At 39.8% G+C, this 20,786-nt stretch overlaps 2 protein-coding genes across 9 annotated transcripts in view; one reads left to right on the top strand and one right to left on the bottom strand.

Moving 5' to 3' along the window:
• The window catches only part of L3MBTL3 (L3MBTL histone methyl-lysine binding protein 3), a 106,900-nt gene extending 96,777 nt beyond the window's left edge, over nucleotides 1-10,123 (top strand). For all 8 annotated transcript variants that reach the window (XM_065931343.1, XM_065931339.1, XM_065931342.1 and 5 more), the window contains 3 exons: nucleotides 5,495-5,664; nucleotides 5,880-5,942; nucleotides 9,239-10,123. In XM_065931343.1, the coding sequence (XP_065787415.1) occupies nucleotides 5,495-5,664; nucleotides 5,880-5,942; nucleotides 9,239-9,382 (377 nt within the window). In that variant the 3' untranslated portion in view covers nucleotides 9,383-10,123. The remainder of the gene's footprint in view (nucleotides 1-5,494; nucleotides 5,665-5,879; nucleotides 5,943-9,238) is intronic.
• Nucleotides 10,124-15,030: 4,907 nt separating this feature from the next.
• The window catches only part of SAMD3 (sterile alpha motif domain containing 3), a 40,713-nt gene continuing 34,957 nt past the window's right edge, over nucleotides 15,031-20,786 (bottom strand). Inside the window, 4 exon segments of the mRNA XM_065927800.1 lie at nucleotides 15,031-15,315; nucleotides 15,529-15,611; nucleotides 16,116-16,287; nucleotides 19,563-19,763. Coding sequence (XP_065783872.1) covers nucleotides 15,031-15,315; nucleotides 15,529-15,611; nucleotides 16,116-16,287; nucleotides 19,563-19,763 — 741 coding nt within the window.

The raw sequence follows: 20,786 nt of genomic DNA, 5'->3' as shown, positions 1-20,786 counted from the left end.
ATCTGAGAGAGTAGCATCGAAACATGTATATTATCGAGTGTGAAACAGATCGCCAGCCCAGGTTGGATGCATGAGACAAGTGCTCAGGGCTGGTGCACTGGGAAGACCCAGAGGGATGGGATGGGGAGGGAGGTGGGAGGGGGGATTGGGATGGGGAACACATGTAAATCCATGGCTGATTCATGTCAATGTATGGCAAAAACCACTACAATATTGTAAAGCAATTAGCCTCCAACTAATAAAAATAAATTAAAAAAAGAAAAGAAAATGAAACAAAGCATTTGAAGATTCTGGTCTCACTTCTGTCACTGGCTTAAAGGGATGAGAATGAGTCAGGACAAGTGGCACATCATGGTTGGCTTGCTGATTTAGCAGTATGCAGACTTGGAAATAGGCAGCAGAATGGAATCTGAGTCTGAAAGCAGCGGGGAGCGTGAAGAGTACTTTTCCTTTTCTCTGAGAGTTGGGTTGCCTGTGGTTCTGCTAGGGTTCTCCGGGCCCCTGACAGGAACAGTCCTGTAAAGGCAGGCTCTCATGTTCCATGATAGTGAGGACATCTCTTTCTACTAGGAGATTTCATGTTTAGTTTAGATGGTGGTATCTATTCTCAAGATTTATTGTCTTGATTCTATGTGAAACATTGGAGGATATTTTTCTTTTAGGATCACCTTTATCAGATCTGTCTTCTCACAAGAGTTAATCATCTACTTCACTTTTTCCTACCCTAAAGTCAAATCAAGAATTTTAATATCTATATTTGCAGCCAGAATTTACAGACATTTGTATTTGCAAATTTCTACTTTGGATAACCACACTGTTTATCTATTAAATTTCATTTCAAGGAAGTCTACAAGGATATGCTATATTAATGTAGCCTTCCAAATTGCATTGTAAGTGTTGAGTAAATTATTGCTCTGTGAATGATTTCCATGTAAGTAGCTGTAAATGATAGAGGCAGGCCTTTACTATCCATTCATGAAGTATCAACAAAAGAAAATAGTCCTCATTTGATTGTCTAGAGAGATGAAATAGCAGTAAAACCATACAAAGATCCACAAAGTTATTTCTCTGACACTATTCCCATCTAATATTTTCTTGCTTCTAATATTAAGGAAGCCCAGCAATTGATGTTTTAATACTGTATTTCCAAAAATGCATTAAATTGCTTTCTAAGTCATAAAAGTAAGATTTCCGGGTTTTTTGGTATGATTTTTGTGTAATAATAAATAACTTATTGAATATCAGTCCTTGGTTTTATATAATTATTGTCAAGATATCATTTATTATAGAATAATTAGAAAATACAGGGAATCAAATAGCAGAAAATCAAAATTACCTGTGATTTTATCTTCTAACACACCATTTCCTAAATTTTGGGCAGCATTTTGGATTTTTTAATACCTGAAATATGGTACTAGCTATTTTGTAGCCTGTAGCATTTTAACTATGTAATATTACAACCATTTTCACAGAAATATTTATACTAATTATAAAATAAATCAAATATTCCCTCTGTGGATTGATGCAGCAGTATTTAATGAACCAATCTCTGATGGGTATGTAAGCTAGTTATTCCCTGTCTCACTATTATAAATGCTATTGCAGTAAACCTTAGCAGTGATTAGGATTAGGGGTGTGTGTGTGTGACATAAAATACATACAAATGGCTTACACAGCAGTTTATTTCTCTCTCACATGGAGGAAGTTCAAAGGTAGGTGCTCCGGGATTTAACGGTGCTCAGTAGGATCAAGAAATCAGGCTCCACCTATCTTATTGCTCTGCTTTGCGGAGTGTCTGTTCCCAAAGGCTTGTCTTGGTCAGAGGTGTTCTGGAGGGCTGGTTACTCAATTAGTGTTCTTCCCCAGGAGAAAGGAGGGTTCGGGTGAGAGAGTGGGCAGAAAAAGTTTGACCATATACCTTTAGTCAATTTTCATCTAGGGAAATGTCAAGAAATACAGAAAATTGCTTAAAAAGTACTATTTTTTCATGCAGGTAAATATTTTGAGAGGAAGGCGCTAAGAAATCTGACCCTTGTAAAATGATAGTGGCAGAAGTGTTTTCCAGAATTACAGACTTTGTTCTCCGAAGCACGTTGTGCACATTCAGACCTGCTCTCTCCTACTGTTCTCACTGAGAAGCTACTTGAGCCAGAGTCTGCGCGCTGATCTGAGTGTGTATCACATGTTAGAATAGAAACCTGGAGTCATGCTTCTGTGCGTTTCAAAGGGTTTGGCTCATAATAGATTTTCAGTAGAACAGGATGAGGAGCGGAAACCTTAAAGCCAGTTATGTGAGATTTGCTGGATGAAATGTGGAAAGAGGGACCATAAAGGGTTTTTTATAAAATATTTGCAGAATTGAAATGTTTCATGGGGAAACAGTTTTCTGTATGAGCTCGCTCGGGTAGAACCAGGGCTAGTGGATGCTAGCTCAAGTAAGACAGATTTTTTTTTTTTCAAATTCAGCATAGTGACTTTTCTAGCATTCAGAGCAATTCAAATTTAGATTAGACTAGTTTAAGAGAAAAGTTATTCAAGATCAACAGTAGAACGGTAGGAAATAGGTTTTTTTTAAAAAAACTGTACCACTAGGCTTCCCTGGTGGGTCAGTGGTAAAGAATCTGCCTGCCAATTCAGGAGACATGGGTTAGATCCCTGATCCAGGAAGATCCCCCACGCTGTGGAGCAGCTAAGCCTGTGAGCCACAACTACTGAGCCTATGCTTTGGAGCTTCTGAGCCACAACTACTGAACTCACGTGCTGTAGAGCCCAGGATCTGAAACAAGAGAAGCCACGGCAATGAAGCCCGCACACTGCACCTACAGAGTTGCCCTGTTCCCCGCAACTAGAAAAAGCCCCTGCAGCAAAGAAAACCCAGGGTAGCCAGAAAAAAATAAATAAAAATAAAACTTCTAGGCAGGTTCAGTGGCTGAGATGTTGAAGAATCTGCCTGCAATGCAGGAGACCCTAGTTCGATGCCCGGGTTGGAAAGATCCCCTGGAGAAGAGAATGGCAACCCAGTCCAACATTCTTGCCTGGAGTATCCCATGAGTGCACTGCAGTTGGAGAGCAGCCCTGTATACCGCAGCTAGAACAAGCCCATGCAGCAAAGAAGACCCTGCACAGACCAAAAAAATAGACAAATAAAAATTTAAATTGTACCACTTATAATAGCAACAGAAAGCCTCAGATACATGAGAATAAATTTAACAAAAGAGATGCAAGACCCCTACATGACAATGATAGAACACTGAAGAAGGATATTAAAAGAAGATCCAGAGAAATGAAGAGATACTTTGTTCTTGGGTTGGAAGACTTGATATTGTGAAGATGTTGTCTCTCACCAAATTGATGTATATTCAGTGATAATTCTAGTCTAAATCCTAGCATCTTTTTTAACAAGTCCATCCTAAAATTGGCAATGCAAAGGGGTAAGGATAGTCAAGGCAGCCTTGAAGATCTAGATCACAGACATCAGTACCCTTATAAAGTGGGGGTTATTAAAATCTGTGGATTAGTATCAAAGAGACCAGTGGAACAGAATCAGAAACCTTTAGTAGCACATTTATATTTATTTTTAAATTGAAACTGTGGTACAATGCAGCAGAGAAGGGATTTCTTTTCATTCCGTCATGGTTGGGCAAGTAGAAATCCATGTAGAAGAAAGCCATGAATGTTGATCTTTACCATACACAGTAATGCCATTTGCAGCAGCATAGATGGGCCCAAAGATACTGTGTGAAGGAAATCAGACAGGGAAAGAAAAATACCATACGACATCCCTTATATGCGTGATCTAAAAAGAAATGATACAAATGAACTTAACTTAAAAAATGAAAACAGACTCACAGACTTAGAGAATAGCCTTATGTTAATCAGCAGGGAAGGAGGAAAGGAGAGGATAGTTAGGGAGTCTGAGATCAACATGTTCACACTGCTGTATTTAAAATGAATAACCAGTGAACCTGCTGGTTATAACCAGTTATAACCAGTATAACTCGGGGAACTCCGCTCGGTGTCATGTGGCAGCTTGGATGGGAGGGAAGTTGGGAGGAGAATGGATACATGTACAGGTAAAAAAAATTTTAATATATAAACTCATTTTATAATAACTAAAAAGAAGATTGTCAACTTTGTTATCAGACAATTATAGTTGTAACCACAGTGTACCGCAAGACACTCACTAAAATGAATACACATGTTGATGAGAATATGGAACATGTGGAACACTTTTACACTGTTAGTAGGTGTGTACTGTACAGATGTTTTGGAAAACGCAGAATTTGCTGAGGCTTAAAGTACACGAATGCTATATCCACAAAGCCCCACTCTTCAGTATGTGTGCAACAGAAAGGTATACATATATTCAAAAAAAGGTGCATACAGCGCTGTTGGTCATAGCCAAAACTTAGAGACAACTCGAATGTTCATCAGCTCCACATTAATTGTGAAATAGTCATAACATTGAAAAGCCACACGGCAAAGCGCAGGTCAGCTACAACTACACACAGCAACGTGGATGCATTGCACAAACTGTTGAGAGAAAAAAGCCAGATGCCGAATGGAATTTTCATCAAACTGCAGTTCAGAACCAGGGCAGAAATCAGTGGTGTCAGAAGTTGGGGAAGTGGTTTCTTTGTGGCATGGGGTATGATTGCAGGGGATTCTCGCTGTGCTGCCCGCTTCTGTTCCTAGCTGAGCTGGTGGGTAGAGGGGAGAATTAAGTGTGAGGGAGGTGCCTTTCTTTGAAGGGCTTTGAGTTAAGTAGTTTCCAGGAAAGATTTCTTTTGTAAAGGATCTTAGGAGATAATGATTAACAAACTCTGTCAAGAGTCCCAAGGACAAATAATCGTTTATTAAAAAGGCTGTTTTAGAAGAATAGGAGAAAACTAGGTTTGGAAAAAGGCATTTGCATTTCTGCTCTTTTATTTTTATTGCAATAATTTCATATCCATTTTCAAAAAAGATAAGGTGGCTGCTTAAAAAGTCAGTGTAATGAGTAAATAGAAATTGGAAGAACAAAGCAGAGATGAGGTGAAAGGAGAGAACGGGTATGGTATCTACGGGGTAATCTCAGAAGATGGACTTGAGCACACAGCTTTCCTCTTACTTGCAGGACATCCAGAGGCAAAAGAGAATCAGCTATAATTTCCTAGCTTAAGAGTTATTTTCTTTGTCACTAAAGCTCAGGTGCAGATTTCGTCCCTGAAGCATTAAAAAGGCAACACTGAATGACATAATGGTGCATGTCTTCAGGAATAACGATATGACAGATGTGTTAATTATTGAGTTTTAGGTTGTTTCTTATGATGACCTTCGGTGAAAACGAAGAGAGTGTAATTACTCAGGGAATGTAATGATGAACCAATGCTTTTGCCTAGTACTCCTGCCACTTGTGGTTTGGGGGTGACATATAGCATTTGGGGATTTTTTTTCCTTTTTTTTTTTTTGGCTACTTTTCAGAGAGTGAGTTCACATTGTTTCTGTCACCCAGGTGCCCGGGAAGAAAGCAGCGTGCAGCAGGCGCAGCGCCGGTCGGCCGTCTTTCTGTCCTTTAAGTCCCCGATCCCATGCCTGCCCCTGCGCTGGGAGCAGCAGAGCAAACTTCTCCCCACGGTGGCCGGCATTCCCGCCAGTAAAGTTTCTAAGTGGAGCACGGATGAGGTAGGTTTTACTTTCTTGGTCTGCCAGCGACCTGACGTAGGAGTCCCAGCTTGAGTGGGCAACATGAATGCGTTCGGGGCTTAGTCTTTTTTTCTAAAAGAGAAGAAATTATTCTGAGAGAAACAATGAAAACACAGGTTGGATATTTGGAACCTGTACCAGTGAGACTCTGGCTTCTGTTTCAGAACTGGAATTTTGATCTTATTTTTTAACAGGTGTCAGAATTCATACAGAGCTTACCTGGATGTGAAGAACATGGAAAGGTATTTAAAGATGAAGTAAGTGTTCAGCTGAATTGCAGTATGTTTCTTAGTGGGGGACACAGCACTGAGACGCAGTGAACAGTGAAATATTCTAAATTGGCAGAGGAGGGATGAGATGGGTTATGTTGAAATTGACAAAGTGATACTGAGTTGTCTAACAAGCAGCGTTAATCACTTGTATAAAAACATATAAGATGAGGAATAAAGGAAATGTTTGTACCATTTTATGATGCCCCACAGCAGTAGCACTAAACTCATTTAAAAAAACAAACACAGAACTTACTAGCATGCATTTATATAGTATACAGCACAGAGAGAAACCAAAGCAAGAAATAAGCAACATTTCATTTTTCATAAAGTAAAATTAGCTCCCACTGTTTAATTTTCAAGTGTCATTTTAACCCCAAGATTAACTTCATTTGATGCTTATAATTAATATTACCATTATTGCTAAAACAGCCCCTTAGATCTTATACATTTCTCAGTGTTGTTTATCCTAACTGACATACATTACATTTATTACCATCTGCCATTGGAAGATTATTTTATTGGTTGTTTTCTTCTGCCCGTCCAAAACGTCAGTGTGAGGTATGGTTAATAATGATACCACCTCTAGTGAGCATTAGGACAAAAAGGAATTCGACCTCTAACTACACTAGAGCCAGAGACTCTTTTCACTAGAGACCTTTAAAAATAAGCCACTTGCCTGTCAGCTCCTCCAAGCAGAACAGTCCGTTAGCGCGTGATCTTGGCTCCCAGAAGGTACAGTGAGGACTAAGTCATCTCAACAGTCTTTGTCCCACATCTGCTGTCTGCAGTAATAAGTTATCTTGTTTGTACCTGTGTTTAGCCTCCACTGTTCAAAATGGCACATTTTCTGTTAAGAACATTGCGACAGAGTAAGCGTGTCGGGACTGCCAAGAACCCAGCCACCAGTTGCCAGTGTCAGTATGCTGTTAGCTATCGTTTATGCTCTATGTGGATGCCTCTGAAAATGCACGAGGATCTGATTTTCATCAGCCTTTTTCTGACTTATGTTCTTATTTCAGAAATGTTCTTTCTAGTGGATCTTTAATTTGCAGTTACTCAGATTTTGAGCTTCTTAAGGCCCAAGTCCTAAGTATCTTTGTGTTACTCTCAGTCGATTTTCCATCCCTAAGCAGACTTCTGTTCCTGCAGGGAGCCATTGTTCTTTCTTTGAAAGATCCTTTGAAAATGATGCAACAGTTTTGAAAATAAATTTCTAGTACATGTATTTTATAAACACTAGTTTTGGTTCTGTTGATATCTAGACAGTCCATATAGATTGCTCTGTTAAAGTAAGATTCAAGTTCACATGATATGTTATTTCTTTGTATTACTTTCTTAATGTTATCTTTGGAGACACTCCTCAGGCACCAACCAGATAGCCTTAGGGGCAGAGCCTTGTTTTGAAGAATGAGGCAGTGAATGTTCTCTGTCCACGTTTCATTCATACATTCATTCCACTCTTCATTCATCCTGTGAACTCTTGTTAAATGACTCCCATGTGTATGTTACTACATGTGATGCTCTGGTGAGAGGGTTAATTCAGAAGTAATAGGACATGATCCTTGCTCTCAAATGTCTCACCAGGTCAGCAGGCATGGGGTTCGAGTCCTAGATGAAAACCAGAAATCAAATCTAAAGTCTTATAATTCATCTCTGAAAGGCAGATAAGTGCAGGTGTGGGCTCTTATCTGAAACCATCCTTAACTTCTGTTTCTCTTATACACTCCACATTTAATCAGTTGAAAAACCCTATTGGGTATATTTTAAAAGCATGAGGATTCCAGCTCTTTCTCCACCATGATCTCTGTGGTCAGAGTCACTGTCATCTGCCAGTTGGATTTAAGCAGTAACTTCTAGCCAGCCACCTTGCTTCTACTTCTGCCCTTCTATAATTTATTTCCAGCATAGCTGGGCTGATTCTGCTAGAGTGTTAAGTCAGATCACATCTCTCCTCAGTTCAGATCCTTCTGGTAGTTAAATCAGAATAAAAGCAAGCTCCTCACCAGGGCTGCAGTCTGACACTCCATCGCCTCTCTCACCATCTGACCTCTTTGTCCTCTGCCCGCTGCTGACACTGTTCCACACACAGACCTCCTTGCCGTTCCTTGCATTCTCCAGACACACTCCGGCTTTCCTGTCTGTCTGGCATGCTCTTCCTCTAGGTGTTCACATGGCTCACTCCACTTCTCAGCGTCCCGTCCTAATTGTCCTCCTTCAGACTGCCACCTCCCACCCCTGATCCCACTGCCCACTTACATCTTCAGCCAGCACTTTTCTCATAGCACTAATCACCTTTTAGAATTAGCAATTCTAATTTGCTTGTTATGGTCTTTCTTATAATCTGTCTCCTACTCCTCAAATGTAAACTGTACAAGGAGTTTTTGTTTGCTTAGTTTTGTTTTTATCTGCTTTAGTCTCTGCTATATGCCCAGGCCCAAGAATAATACTTAGAATATGTGCTCAGTCGTATCCGACTATTTGTGACCACAGGGACTGTAGCCTGCCAGGCTCCTCTGTCGGTGGGGATTCTCCAGGCAAGAATACTGGAGTGGTTTGCCATTTCCTCCTCCAGGATCTTCCCAACCCAGGGGTCAAACCCAGGTGTCTTGAGGCTGCTGAATTGGCAGGCAGGTTCTTTACCACTAGCACCACCTGGGAAGCCCATTTAAAATATAATGGGTACTTAATAAGTTTTTGTTGAATGAATATATTCATCCCTTTACGCCCTGAGAAAGACATTCAGAGAGCAGGTCGCTGTAATTTGTGGAGTTAAAACATTGGAAGAGAACCGTGAGTGCACAGTGAAAGAGTGATGAGACGGGAGGTGAGAGCCCCGAGTCCCAAGTCCTTCAGAGTTTCGGGCCTTAAGTAAGGTACTTAATCTCTGGAGTTAGACCAGTTTATGTGTATTATGAAAGCATAAACAAAAAATAAACCCAGCCATATATCACAGTAATTACTGTTTTTAGAAAGTCGTTTAATTTACTTCTTTCCAACTGAATAGAAAAGATGGCTGCACATCAAAGCAACTTGTGAGAAACCCACTTTCCTGTGAGTTGACTTTTAGATGAATAAATTTGACTTTGCTCACAGTCCCCATTTGGGGGTGTTATTGCATATAAGAAAGATCTGCTTATCAGGAAACGTTTGTACACCTGAATCCCTGTCTGTGGTATTCTAGTGGTGCACGTAGAAAACAGCTGATAATTTAACCTTGAATATGTCCCACGACCCTGTGTCCAATCAACTCATAATCTTTTGTCTTTTTTCCTCCCTTTTAGCAAATTGATGGAGAGGCATTTCTGCTTATGACCCAAACAGACATTGTGAAAATTATGAGCATTAAGTTGGGCCCAGCGCTCAAAATTTTCAATTCTATCTTGATGTTCAAAGCCGCAGAGAAGAACTCTCACAATGAACTTTGAAGGTGGTGAATTTTGAATACCATCAGCTTTCTGCTTTAAAGCTCATATTTTACTCAAAGCACAAAGACAGTTGTAACTTCTAAGTGAGAAGTCTCCAAAAATCTAAAGAGCAATGCTACCAGATTATTTATATTCCTCAAGAGACAATATATATGAATTCTTACAAAAGTGCTTGAGCTTTTAACCAGGTACTGTCTAACAACCGTCATCTTTCAGTTCTGTTCACTGAGCTAAATTTATCTTTGTAAATCTTTTTGAGGCTGGGGGGGGTGGGGGGTGGGGGACTTCATTAATTATTTATGGAAAAAGTGGGGGGCAGAGTAAGAACTTTTGGCATTTTGTAAACATTGTTGAATTCTCTTTCATGTACACTGTTTCTTTTTCAATACTTTCAGGAACCTTTTTTATATAATCAACCTTCAACTTAAACCAAATTAGTCAAAACCTGGCTAAATTTTAGCCAGTGGGACTGTTATCTGTATTGCTAATTCTGTGCCATATTTTGAATTGCAACATTATGCTAAGTATAACTTTGCAAGTCATGATATTGCCTAACTGCTTGTCCTGATTCATTGAGGCTGAAGAGTTTTAAAAGTTACCTTCCTTTAAATCAGTGTTTTTACTTTTGCACGCCATTATGAAATGTTAAACAAATTACTTTCACCAGCATCTTGACTATAATTACCAAAAACATGTACATAAATAATGGAATTAAAAAATAAAATATATAAACATAAATAAGATGATGTATTTGAATGGCATCAGGCTCATACACCGTGGTACCCTGTGTGTTTACAGGACTCCAGTGATATCAAAGGAATATGCAGTTATATTTGAAGGGGGCGCTGTTTGTATGATCTTGAGCTGTTTATGAGATGATATTGAGCTTTTCTCTAATTGTCATTGAAATAACTGTGGTGCTTTGCAGAGGTGAAGGGATCGTTCTGTCGATGTAAACACTAATCCCTACAGAGCTCTGTCTTAGACCTTGCAGTGTCCTCCAAACCCAAAGGTTTTCTTCAGTGTTGGCTAAAGAGAGAGTGTATAGATTTTACTGAAGAGGCAAAATTTGAGGGAGCAACCCCAGTTGAGGCAAACATTCTAAATGCTCACAGATCGGGGAAGTGACTTCCTAAAGCTCCATTTTGGAAAAACCCTCTTCTCCATAGAAGTGTTTGCCTCCATATAGAAGCGTACAGATGCACTTTAATTGAAAACCCTTGATTCCCTATAAACTGAGAGCTGGTAGTGTTTCTTTTGCAAGAATGCATTTCCAACGCAAAAGGTAAATTATTTTATCAGCCTATGTATGTTAACTTCTATTTCCAGGATTGGATATTTATCCAAGGACTATTTTAAAAGTAGAAAGTAAGTCTGTAGCATGTTGTCTGAATTCTGGGGAAAGTTTCACCTTTCTCTGGAGTTGCTCATTTTTTCTCATGTAGGGTTCCCTTGATAGCTGCCCTGCCCCACTCCCTGTTGGAAGTCTGTAGTGGTCCTTTGCTTTTGTCGTAATTCAAGGTAAAACAGGGCCCGTGACATCTGCCATGGCCCCTTCATTTCTTTGCATGAGTCTGCTAAAAAAAGTTTTTCGTTGTTAGTTTTTATTTTCTTTATGTTTTGTTCAGAGTTTGTACATTCAAGTTGCACTTGTTATACCTGACATGAATTAAATAAAATCTTAATTGCAGATACCTTTTTTACATATGTATGATTCTTAAAAATAGAAGGGGTGAATGAGAGCAGGAGTAATATCAAACATATGGCATTAGATAGCTGTGTAATGAGCTGTAGGGTTCAGAGCTGTTGGCCAGGCTATGTCCCAGATGATGTGAAAAGTGATAAAAAGGAAGAAAAAAATAAAAAAATGTTATTTTTAGGTCAGGCAGGGTTCACACACATTGAAGACTTCTTTTTTAAAGCATGTGTTGTTTAAAAAAAAAAAAAAGAGCCTTTAAATCTTACTGAAAACATCCATTCATTCTGAGAAGCATGTTGTTTGTGTTCGAGGTAAGATATTAAGCACCCCTGTTAGGGTGGAACAGTCTACCAAAAGAAGTGGAAGCTTTCACCATTCCATCCCTGGGATATGCTCTAAGCATGGACTGAGTTTTAACAGAGGAAATAGGGAGCCCGTGGTGACAGGGAGGTCCCTGAAATGAGGGAAGCAGGTTTGAGGTAAGACAAAAGTGAGAGATGAAAAATGTGGAACTTGACAGGACCCTCCCATCAAAAGGCATTTTAAAAAACTTGCAAATACTCTATGAGCCAAAGGAGTCCTGCCTGGAGGTTAACATATTATCCCAGACTGACATTTTGCATCTTTTGGGTTCAGTGGATTCAACCCTCAAAGAAAATAGGGTTAGGTTGGCCAGGCAATATTGAATATTTGCCAAGTGGCACGGCCATGCTGGACACTGGAAATAGACACACCACTGAAAGAATGAATTTTATAGGACTCTCCCCTCATGGTCAGCTTATGTCTGTCATGTTCAAAGCCAAACTTCACTGCAGTTTCCCTGCAGCTGGTTCCTCCTCTCTCTCTCCACCTCCAGCCCACAGGAGCAAAGAAAGGCTTTCATTTAAGCCTAACTCTTTAAAAAAAAAAAAGGTAATACACAGAATTGAAAGAGACACGTGCACCCCAATGTTCATCGCAGCACTGTTTACAAGAGCTCAGACATGGAAGCAACCTAGATGCCCATCAGCAGACGAATGGATAAGAAAGCTGTGGTACATATACACCATGGAATATTACTCAGCTATTAAAAAGAATCCATTTGAATCAGTTCTAACGAGGTAGATGAAACTGGAGCCTATTATACAGAGTGAAGTAAGCCAGAAAGATAAACACCAATACAGTATACTAATGCATATATATGGAATTTAGAAAGATGGTAATGATGACCCTATATGCGAGACAGCAAAAGAGACACAGATGTAAAGAACAGACTTTTGGACTCTGTGGGAGAAGGCGAGGGTGGGATGATCTGAGAGAATAGCATTGAAACATGTATATTACCATATATGAAACAGATGGGCAGCCCAGGTTGGATGCATGAGACAAGTGCTCAGGGCTGGTGCACTGGGACGACCCAGAGGGATGGGATGAGGAGGGAGGTGGGAGGGGGGATCGGGATGGGAAACACATGCAAATCTATGGCTGATTCATGTCAATGTATGGCAAAAATGACTACAATATTGTAATTAGCCTCCAATTAAACAAATTAATTTTTTAAAAATGGTAATACAAATGAAACATATTTACAAAACAAAGACTCATAAACTTAGCAAATTTATGGTTATCAAAGGAGAAAGGGGAGGGGAGAGATAGATTGGGAGTTAGGGACTGATGTGTACACAGTGCTGTATTTAAAATAGTTAACCAACAAAGTCCTACTGTATAGGGCAGGGAACTCTGCTCAATATTCTATAATAACCTAAGTGGGAAAATAATCTGAAAACAAATAGATACATGTGTATGTGTAACTGAATCACTTGGCTGTATACCTGAAACTGACACATTAATCAACTATACTCCAATCCAAAGTAAAAGAAGAAAAAATTTAAAAAGACCAGCCATAGAGATTGTGAACCTCCAAGAGACAGCACTCTTTTAGAACTTGGTAAGTTCATTCTGGAGAACAGGAATAAGATTGTGAAACTTAAAAATTTGGAGTGGGGAGGGAATAATTGGGAGACATAAAAGAAACTTTATAAGGAGCTAAAGGCACATTGTAGTGAGAGGGAAGAAATGGAAACTGCAGAATAGGGACTAGTTATGCAGAAATGTACCAAATTGTTCTTGCCTGTCCATTCTCGCATACGCAGTGAATAGTCATTGCAGAGGTGGGCAGCTGATCTCAAATTTTCTTTTTTCCCACTGACTTAAGCATTTTAATGAAGAGTCAGAGATAAAGATACTAGTATTTTGCAGTATTTCTAGAGATGTGTTATAAAAACTTCTTTAATAAAATGAACCCTTCTTAAACTTAAATAATTGGATTCAATAACCCAGAAAATGTCCATTGCACTCTGATGCCATATTAGCACATTTAAATTCTTCAGTCTTTTAAACCAATTAGTTCTTTCAAAACTAAATAACCTCAAGATTGTGATAACAGCAAGGGGCACCTTAAAACCATCATGTTCGATAAATTACAATGTGGGACTCTGGGCTGGATGAGGCACAGAACTAGGGCTCCTGAGAGGGACTGGAGAACTGATCTGGGAAGGCCCTAACTTGGAAACTGGGAGCTGGGGCCCTGGGAGTGAAAAGCCAGGTTCTTATTACAGATCCAAACTAGCCCATGGGGCAACCAAGGCATATGAGGACACTGAGGTCAAAACGAGGGAAAACCAGAAAGCTTGGGAGACAAGAACCAGCCGTATCACTGTTTCTCAAGGGAGGGAAGCAGAGGAAGAGGACCATGGGTCCCCGATGATGAAAACCTGTGCCAGTGAGAGCGTCCAGCAGAGAGGAGACCCCAGGAACAGCCACAGTTCTCAAGAGATAGGATGGAAGGAACCTGAACAGCTGCAGGGCAGGTCAGCAGGCGGAAAGAGGAACTGGGGAGCTGTGTGCTTAGCACACAGCTAAGTCGCTCAGTCGTGTCCCACTCTTTGCAACCCTGTGGACCGTAACCCACCAGGCTCCTCTGTCCATGGGGATTCTCCAGGCAGGAATACTGGAGCGGGTTGCCATGCCCTTCTCCAGGGGCTCTTCCTGACCTAGGAGTTGAACCTTTGTCTCTTAGCTATGTCTCCTGCATTAGCAGGGTGGGGCGGGGTTTATCACTAGCACCACCTGTACATCTTAAAATGCTCAAGTTCAAAATGTTCCCAAACAATGCTCAAACCAAAGAGACAGAACCATAGGCCACAAATGTGCAGCTCCTGGGCATTCAGTTCAGTTACTCAGCTGTGTCTGATTCTTTGCCACCCCATGGATGGCAGCATGCCAGGCCTCCCTGTCCATCACCAACTCCCAGAGTTTACTCAAACTCATGCCCATTGAGTCGGTGATGCCATCCAACCATCTCACCCTCTGTCGTCCCCTTCTCCTCCTGTCCCCAATCCCTCCCAGCATCAGGGTCTTTTCCAGTGAGTCAACTCTTCACATGAGGTGGCCAAAGTATTGGAGTTTCAGCTTCAGCATCAGTCCTTACAATGAACACCCAGGACTGATCGCCTTTAGGATGGACTGGTTGGATCTCCTTGCAGTCCAAGGGACTCTCAAGAGTCTTCTCCAGCCCCACAGTTCAAAAGCATCAATTCTTCAGCACTTCTAGGCATTAAGTTTTCCAAAGTGGACATATTGCCTTAAGTGCAAGTCATATCCTAATTTGAAGGATTTTAAGAAAATGTGAAGCATAGTGTCTTTTAAAAACTAATGCCCCCTTGAAAGTGTTAACTTGGATTGGAATTTCTTAAAACTCGAAACAAACAGCTCTTTAAGTCATATTTTATTACAGAATTTCAATAAAGAATTTGTGTCAAAGTGTAAAGGTAGAAGGCATTAATATTCATTTGAATCTCAGTGACAAGATGATTTTCTAATATTAATACCTACCTCTACTAAATCAAAACAATGGTTAATAGTTTCAGCCACCCCAGAGATTCATTCTGCTTAAATATTTAGCATGCTCTTAAGTGACTGGATGTTGAAATCCTACTTCCTTTTCCTTTTCTTTCATAGAAGGAGAATATGGACTGTGCGCATCAAAAATCAGTGTCTCTAGGAAGTTGAGGGTTTGAGACAGTCTTCTTGGACACTCAATCCCAAACACGTGGAAGGAAGCTATGAGAGCAGCCAAGGCTGTGATGCAATCATCCATCTTTGTGAGTCTCTCTTTTTCTAAATACAAAGAAAATTCACAGACATCCATGTTGAAAGGGTTCTTAACTTCTAACACAGGCGTGGACACTTGCACCTGAATAAAAAAGATTAGAGTCACCACCCCGTGGTATGAAAAATAGCTAAATAATACAATGCGCCTCAATTTAACCATGATATTACAGTAAACGCACTTGTTAAATTTACCATATTTGTGAATATGACAAAACATAACTTTAAAATAAGCCACCATCCTGCTTCAATTTATTGTATTAAGTATCAAACCAATGATCATTGACATACTGCATACCTTGTCATTCACAACGACAAAAAGTCTGGAATCCTCCCCAAAAGCATCTGGTAGGAGTAAACAAGTGGCTGTCATCTTCATATCTGTCAAAGCAAACATACTTACAGTCCAAGTAAATGCTGTAAGTAAAGCCAATATTAAAATGTGTGGATTTTTTTGTTGCTGTTACTTACCTTCTAAAGAACAAATTAGCTTTCTTAGACCTTAGTTCCCCTAGCATTTTTTTTTTAAACAACATCCCCTTGTAGTAAACATTCAAGAGCTCCTGTTCTGCCCTCCATGTCACAGCCAAGAGGAGGTAAGATTTCTGTACTCTCTGTCCATCTGCCAGAATGATTTCAATGTACTTAACCTGTGGTCTGTAAATTACCTTCTAGATGAAATTAACAGGTTACTAGTTGCCTAAATATAATATTATAATGTCACATGTACTTTAAAAATCTATTCTTAAGCTCCTTCTACTTGAGAAGTTATTTTTTCTTCCTCACATATTTTTTCACTAAAGTCTACAAAATATAGCTTTCCTAATTTCCCTGAGTTATACAGGTAACTGAGACCAGATCACCCTATCCCCCAGGTTCACTAACGTTTCAACGTGTCTTCATCTGTATGGTGTTTCATCTTTTCTTGCAACGCAATATTGATTGGGTTGTCCACCAAAGAAAGAGAAGTCAGTATATTTTCTGAATAGGATTCCAAAATGTGCCTTGTTTTCTTATAAATATCTGTTCTTGTAAGAAGTTGGAATTCTCTGAAGAGCTGAAAAAAGAAAAAGATCACAAGAGAAGCTAACCTATGGACTACAAGGAATTAAATTACTCTGTAGAAGTACATTAAGCTTTGAATGCTAGTTTATATACTAGATATTTGATTAGTTTTACTGGAGAAGTAGACTTAAGACAGAGGAGGAGAAAAGAGTGGAAGCCTGAAGTGAACCGAAAAAGATAAATAGTGGACATGACAAACATCTAAGCCTGCAGAACTAAATCTGGATACAGACTCAAGCAAATGAGGGTAACAAAGTAATTGGGGGAAAGAGCAAGCAAAAAAGAAATCCCTCCACAATGAATACAATGAATATTTTGGCTATCTGTGTTACCCAGCTGAGATTCTAGGATCTTACACTTCTTTACTACATTGTTATTTTGGCACTCTCCAGGAAGAGGCACAAGAAGAAATCTATCTGATTTTAGGAAGCAAACCTTGAAAAAATTCCTAATCCTATTATCCTAAAGGGAAAAGAGCTTTAAAGACACTGTAACATTAGACAGAAACAAAGGATGAAAAACAATCCAAATGTACGAGATTCGACTATGAGATGAAAGCAAAACCAGTTAACCTGTATGGAAACCCCTTTACTCAGAATCACTTTTTCCTGCTCCTGCCTAAGTTCTTCTCCTGGGAGAATTCTACCACCACTCCCTCACAATTTTTTTTTTTTTTTTTTTTACAGAGTGACATTATAAAACTCTTCATCACCCACACTAAAAGGAATTATGTAGCCATCACTTTCCCTAAAACTCTATAAAAAACAGTTGTATACTACCCACTGGGTCTCATTGCTTCTTGAATGTTTTGGTGGATCATTAATTGCCCAAAGATTAGGTCTGAAAGTTATCAGAAAACTGGAATGCACATCCTCATAAAGGTATAGCAACTCTGCCATCAGCCAACCCTCAGCACTAATCTGTATTAATACCCTAAAAAGAAACTCTCTCAGGGAGCAGGGAGATGTGAAGTGAAACACAAGGAAGCTAGAGAGTCCACTTTCTTGGGCGCAGAACCTAGGAATTTCTTTAACTTTTTTTAAAAAAAAAGAATTTCAGGTTGACATTAAAGTCGCAGAGAGAGTAAATAGAGGTCACAAATGGCCTTCATGCAACTTCGCCCAAGGCTAACATTTCTGACTGATTTGAAAGTAAGCTGTAGACAGGAGGCCCTCCTAACCCTTAATTCTTCATTGCATATTATTATTCCCTGTACTTAAGAATTATCAGGACACTATCCTACATAAGCACCACACAACCATCAAAAATCAGGAAAACCTAATCCACAGACCCTGTTTAAACTTTCCAGTTGTTACAATCATGCTCTTTACAAATCTCAGATCTAATCCAGAAACACATGAGATTTAGATGTTTCTTTGGTCTCTTTCCGTCTGAAACATCATCTCGGTTTTCCTTAAATTCCTTAACATATTGTAAAAGCAGAAGCCAATTACTTGGGGGAACACCCCCTCATTCCAGATTCATATGATGTTTCTTCATGATTTACAGACTTTTTGCCAAGAATGCTGCCACTTCATCAGGAGGATGGTGGTTGGTCCCATCACTGAAGTTAGTAACTGATCTCTCGGTTAAAATGGAATCTTCCAGGTTAATTCCTGTATATGTAATAATTATTAATTAAAATATAGCTGTATGTATTTTATGGGGCGATCCCTTGAGCTGATGTAAATATCTTGTTCCTACTATAATTTTCATCTGCGAGATTTAGCATTCACCAATGATTCTTGCCTGAATCAACCACCTACTGACTCATTTAGCATTTAAAAAGATCAGATTTCACTTGCATTTCACACACAGTACTTTGAAAGGTACTTTGGGAACTACCACAATGTTTAGAACATGCTTAGCTTAGTTGGTAAAGAATCCACCTGCAATGCAGGAGATCCTGGTTCAACTCCTGGGTCAGGAAGATCTGCCAGAGAAGGGATAGGCTACCCATTCTTGGGCTTCCCTTGTGGCTCAGCTGGTAAAGAATCCATCTGCAGTGCGGGAGACCTGGGAGACCTGGGTTCAATCTCTGGGTTGGGAAGACCCCCTGGAGAAGGGAAAGGCTACCCAGTCTAGTATTCTGGCCTGGAGAATTCCATGGTCTGTATAGTCCATGAGATCGCGAAGAGTCAGACACGACTGAGCGACTTTCACTTTCACTTTTTCACATTTTAGACTATTGGTTTAACAATTTTTGCTTTAAAAGTATATTTTATACATGTGTCAATCTGTCGTACTCTTCTAACAGAGGCTACCTGATATTGCTGTTCCTAGCAACTGAAAGAGAATCCAAGTGATAAATAGGGTAGGGTTTCTGAAAATGAATTAACTAAAATAATTCATGTCATGTAAAGCACTAAGAATATACCTGCTATGTAATAAACAATCAGATGTTCTCTGTAGACATTATTATTAAAATAAAAAGTGCAGACAAATTCTTATTTCAGTTGTTTTTTTTGGGGGGGGGGGTGGGTGGGAGAGAAGAAAAGCCTGTAAAACTTTTCATTTCATTTGGTTTCTTGCACCCATACCATTCCTTCATGAAATGCATTCTCAGATAAAACTCTGATGAATCTTTCAGCCAAAATTACAGTAAAATTATAATAGGACCTTTAATGGCCTTCTTAAATAAACTAAATGGAAGGATGTTTGATTTACCCATAAAAACTTCACATATTTTAAGACCACTTAAAGAATCTATCTGCAATGTGGGAGAACTGAGTTCAATCTCTGGATTGGGAAGACCCCCCCTGGAGAAGGGAATGGCTACCCACACCAGTATTATTGCCTGGAGAATTTCATGGACAGAGGAACCTGGCAGGCTATAGTCCATGGGATTGCAAAGAGTCGGACACAACTGAATGACTTTCACTTTCACTTTATGGAATAATTTGGGATGATAAAGGAAATAGGTTGTGAGTAATGCTACAGGCTAACAGCACCCTAATAAACTATCTTGATTGTCTAAATGCATGCAAAGGGAAAATGTTTCCCACTGTCAGAGTCCCCCGAAGCAGGGGGTGGTGCCTTGGGACACCACTGGTGACTCTTCAGATCTGATGGCAGCCAGGGCGCATTATCAGAATGAGTCCAGAAGTTCTTACCAAAGGCCCCTCGTCGTAGCCTCTTGGGCCCCACACATTCTACTGAGATTCACACCCATCATCTTGCTATACAGTCCTGTTACCGCTCCAAGAGGGAAGAGAGAAAGGTCCATTTGAACACACTAATCAGAGTATTATAGGTAAATAAAGATACCTGATAAGGGCACTGCAGGAAAGGAAACATTTTAAGAATGTCCTTCAGAGGTGTTCTGCCGCCAATCAACTTTCTTCTTATTTCCAAAGTCTGGCTCATCCTCTTATCAATTTCTCTCCAGTCCTTTTCTGTTTTCACATATTCTTGCTGGAACCAGTTAATATGTTCATCTACCTCAGAATCTAAACAAACAGCTTCCTCCTGCAAAAAATATTTTCAAAATATCATGTTCCATGTTTCAGGTGGCAGTTTAACACTCCATGAAGCCTTGAATTATGAGCTGTTGTTACATACTCAGTAATGCCCTCATATGTAACATTATGTTTGGCCTTGACTAACAAATGCTGTGAATAAACCAAATAGTTAATTACCAACTATGGAGTTATAATCTGTTCTCTTGACAGATTTAAAAGCTATTCATTTCCTATACACCCTTTTACATGGATATCTAGATTATCCAGAAGTTTAACATGTAATAAGAATGTCATTTATTCCTGTGCATTTAAATTTTAGAAGGCAGAATATTAAAAAGAGATAAAAAGGTTTTTAATGAAGGTTTTGTTATTGTTTGTATTCCTCCTTTTTAAATGCCTATTTGGAGTTGTAGTACCATGCCATATAATCCAAATTCAAAACAAAAACAGTGGGTATATTGTGATACTAAATCATGCAGTTGTCAATTGTATTCCCTATACATTTGGGTATGTTGGATCAAGTGGAGTGACTAAAAGGTACCCCACATATTCTCATTAAAAATCTAAGGCAAAAAAATAATCTAAGGCAGGCAGAACAAGATGGCAGAGGAGTAGGTGACATGGAGTACATCTCTCTCCATGGTGACATCAGGAACACACCTTCAGACCCAGAAGTGGATGCAGAACACCAGCTGAGAGTTGACAGGAGGACCTGACCAGCGGAGAAGAACGTGTAGAACCATGCTAAACTCGGTAGGACAAAGGAACTAGGGGGGAAAATCGGAATGCTTCTAGGATGGACCTGCATTTGGTAGGTGGGGGAACTGAAGCGGGGTCCAATCCCCACATCCGGGCAATTGTCTGAGTCAGAGGAGGAACATTTAAGGCTGAGAGTGAAACAGCTGATCTGCGGCAGCCTAGATGGGATGAGAATCAGACAGTCTGGCCGCAGCCATACACATCCCGGACAGGGAGGCAGGCTCCCCAGAAGGCGCAGCAGCTAGGAGCTGGAGTTTAGGGACCGTGGGGC

Source organism: Muntiacus reevesi, chromosome 3, assembly GCF_963930625.1.
Source record: "Muntiacus reevesi chromosome 3, mMunRee1.1, whole genome shotgun sequence".
NCBI classification, from domain to species: Eukaryota; Metazoa; Chordata; class Mammalia; order Artiodactyla; family Cervidae; genus Muntiacus; species Muntiacus reevesi.
Note: the sequence above shows the minus strand (reverse complement) of the source record. Positions and strands in the feature narration are given on the sequence as shown.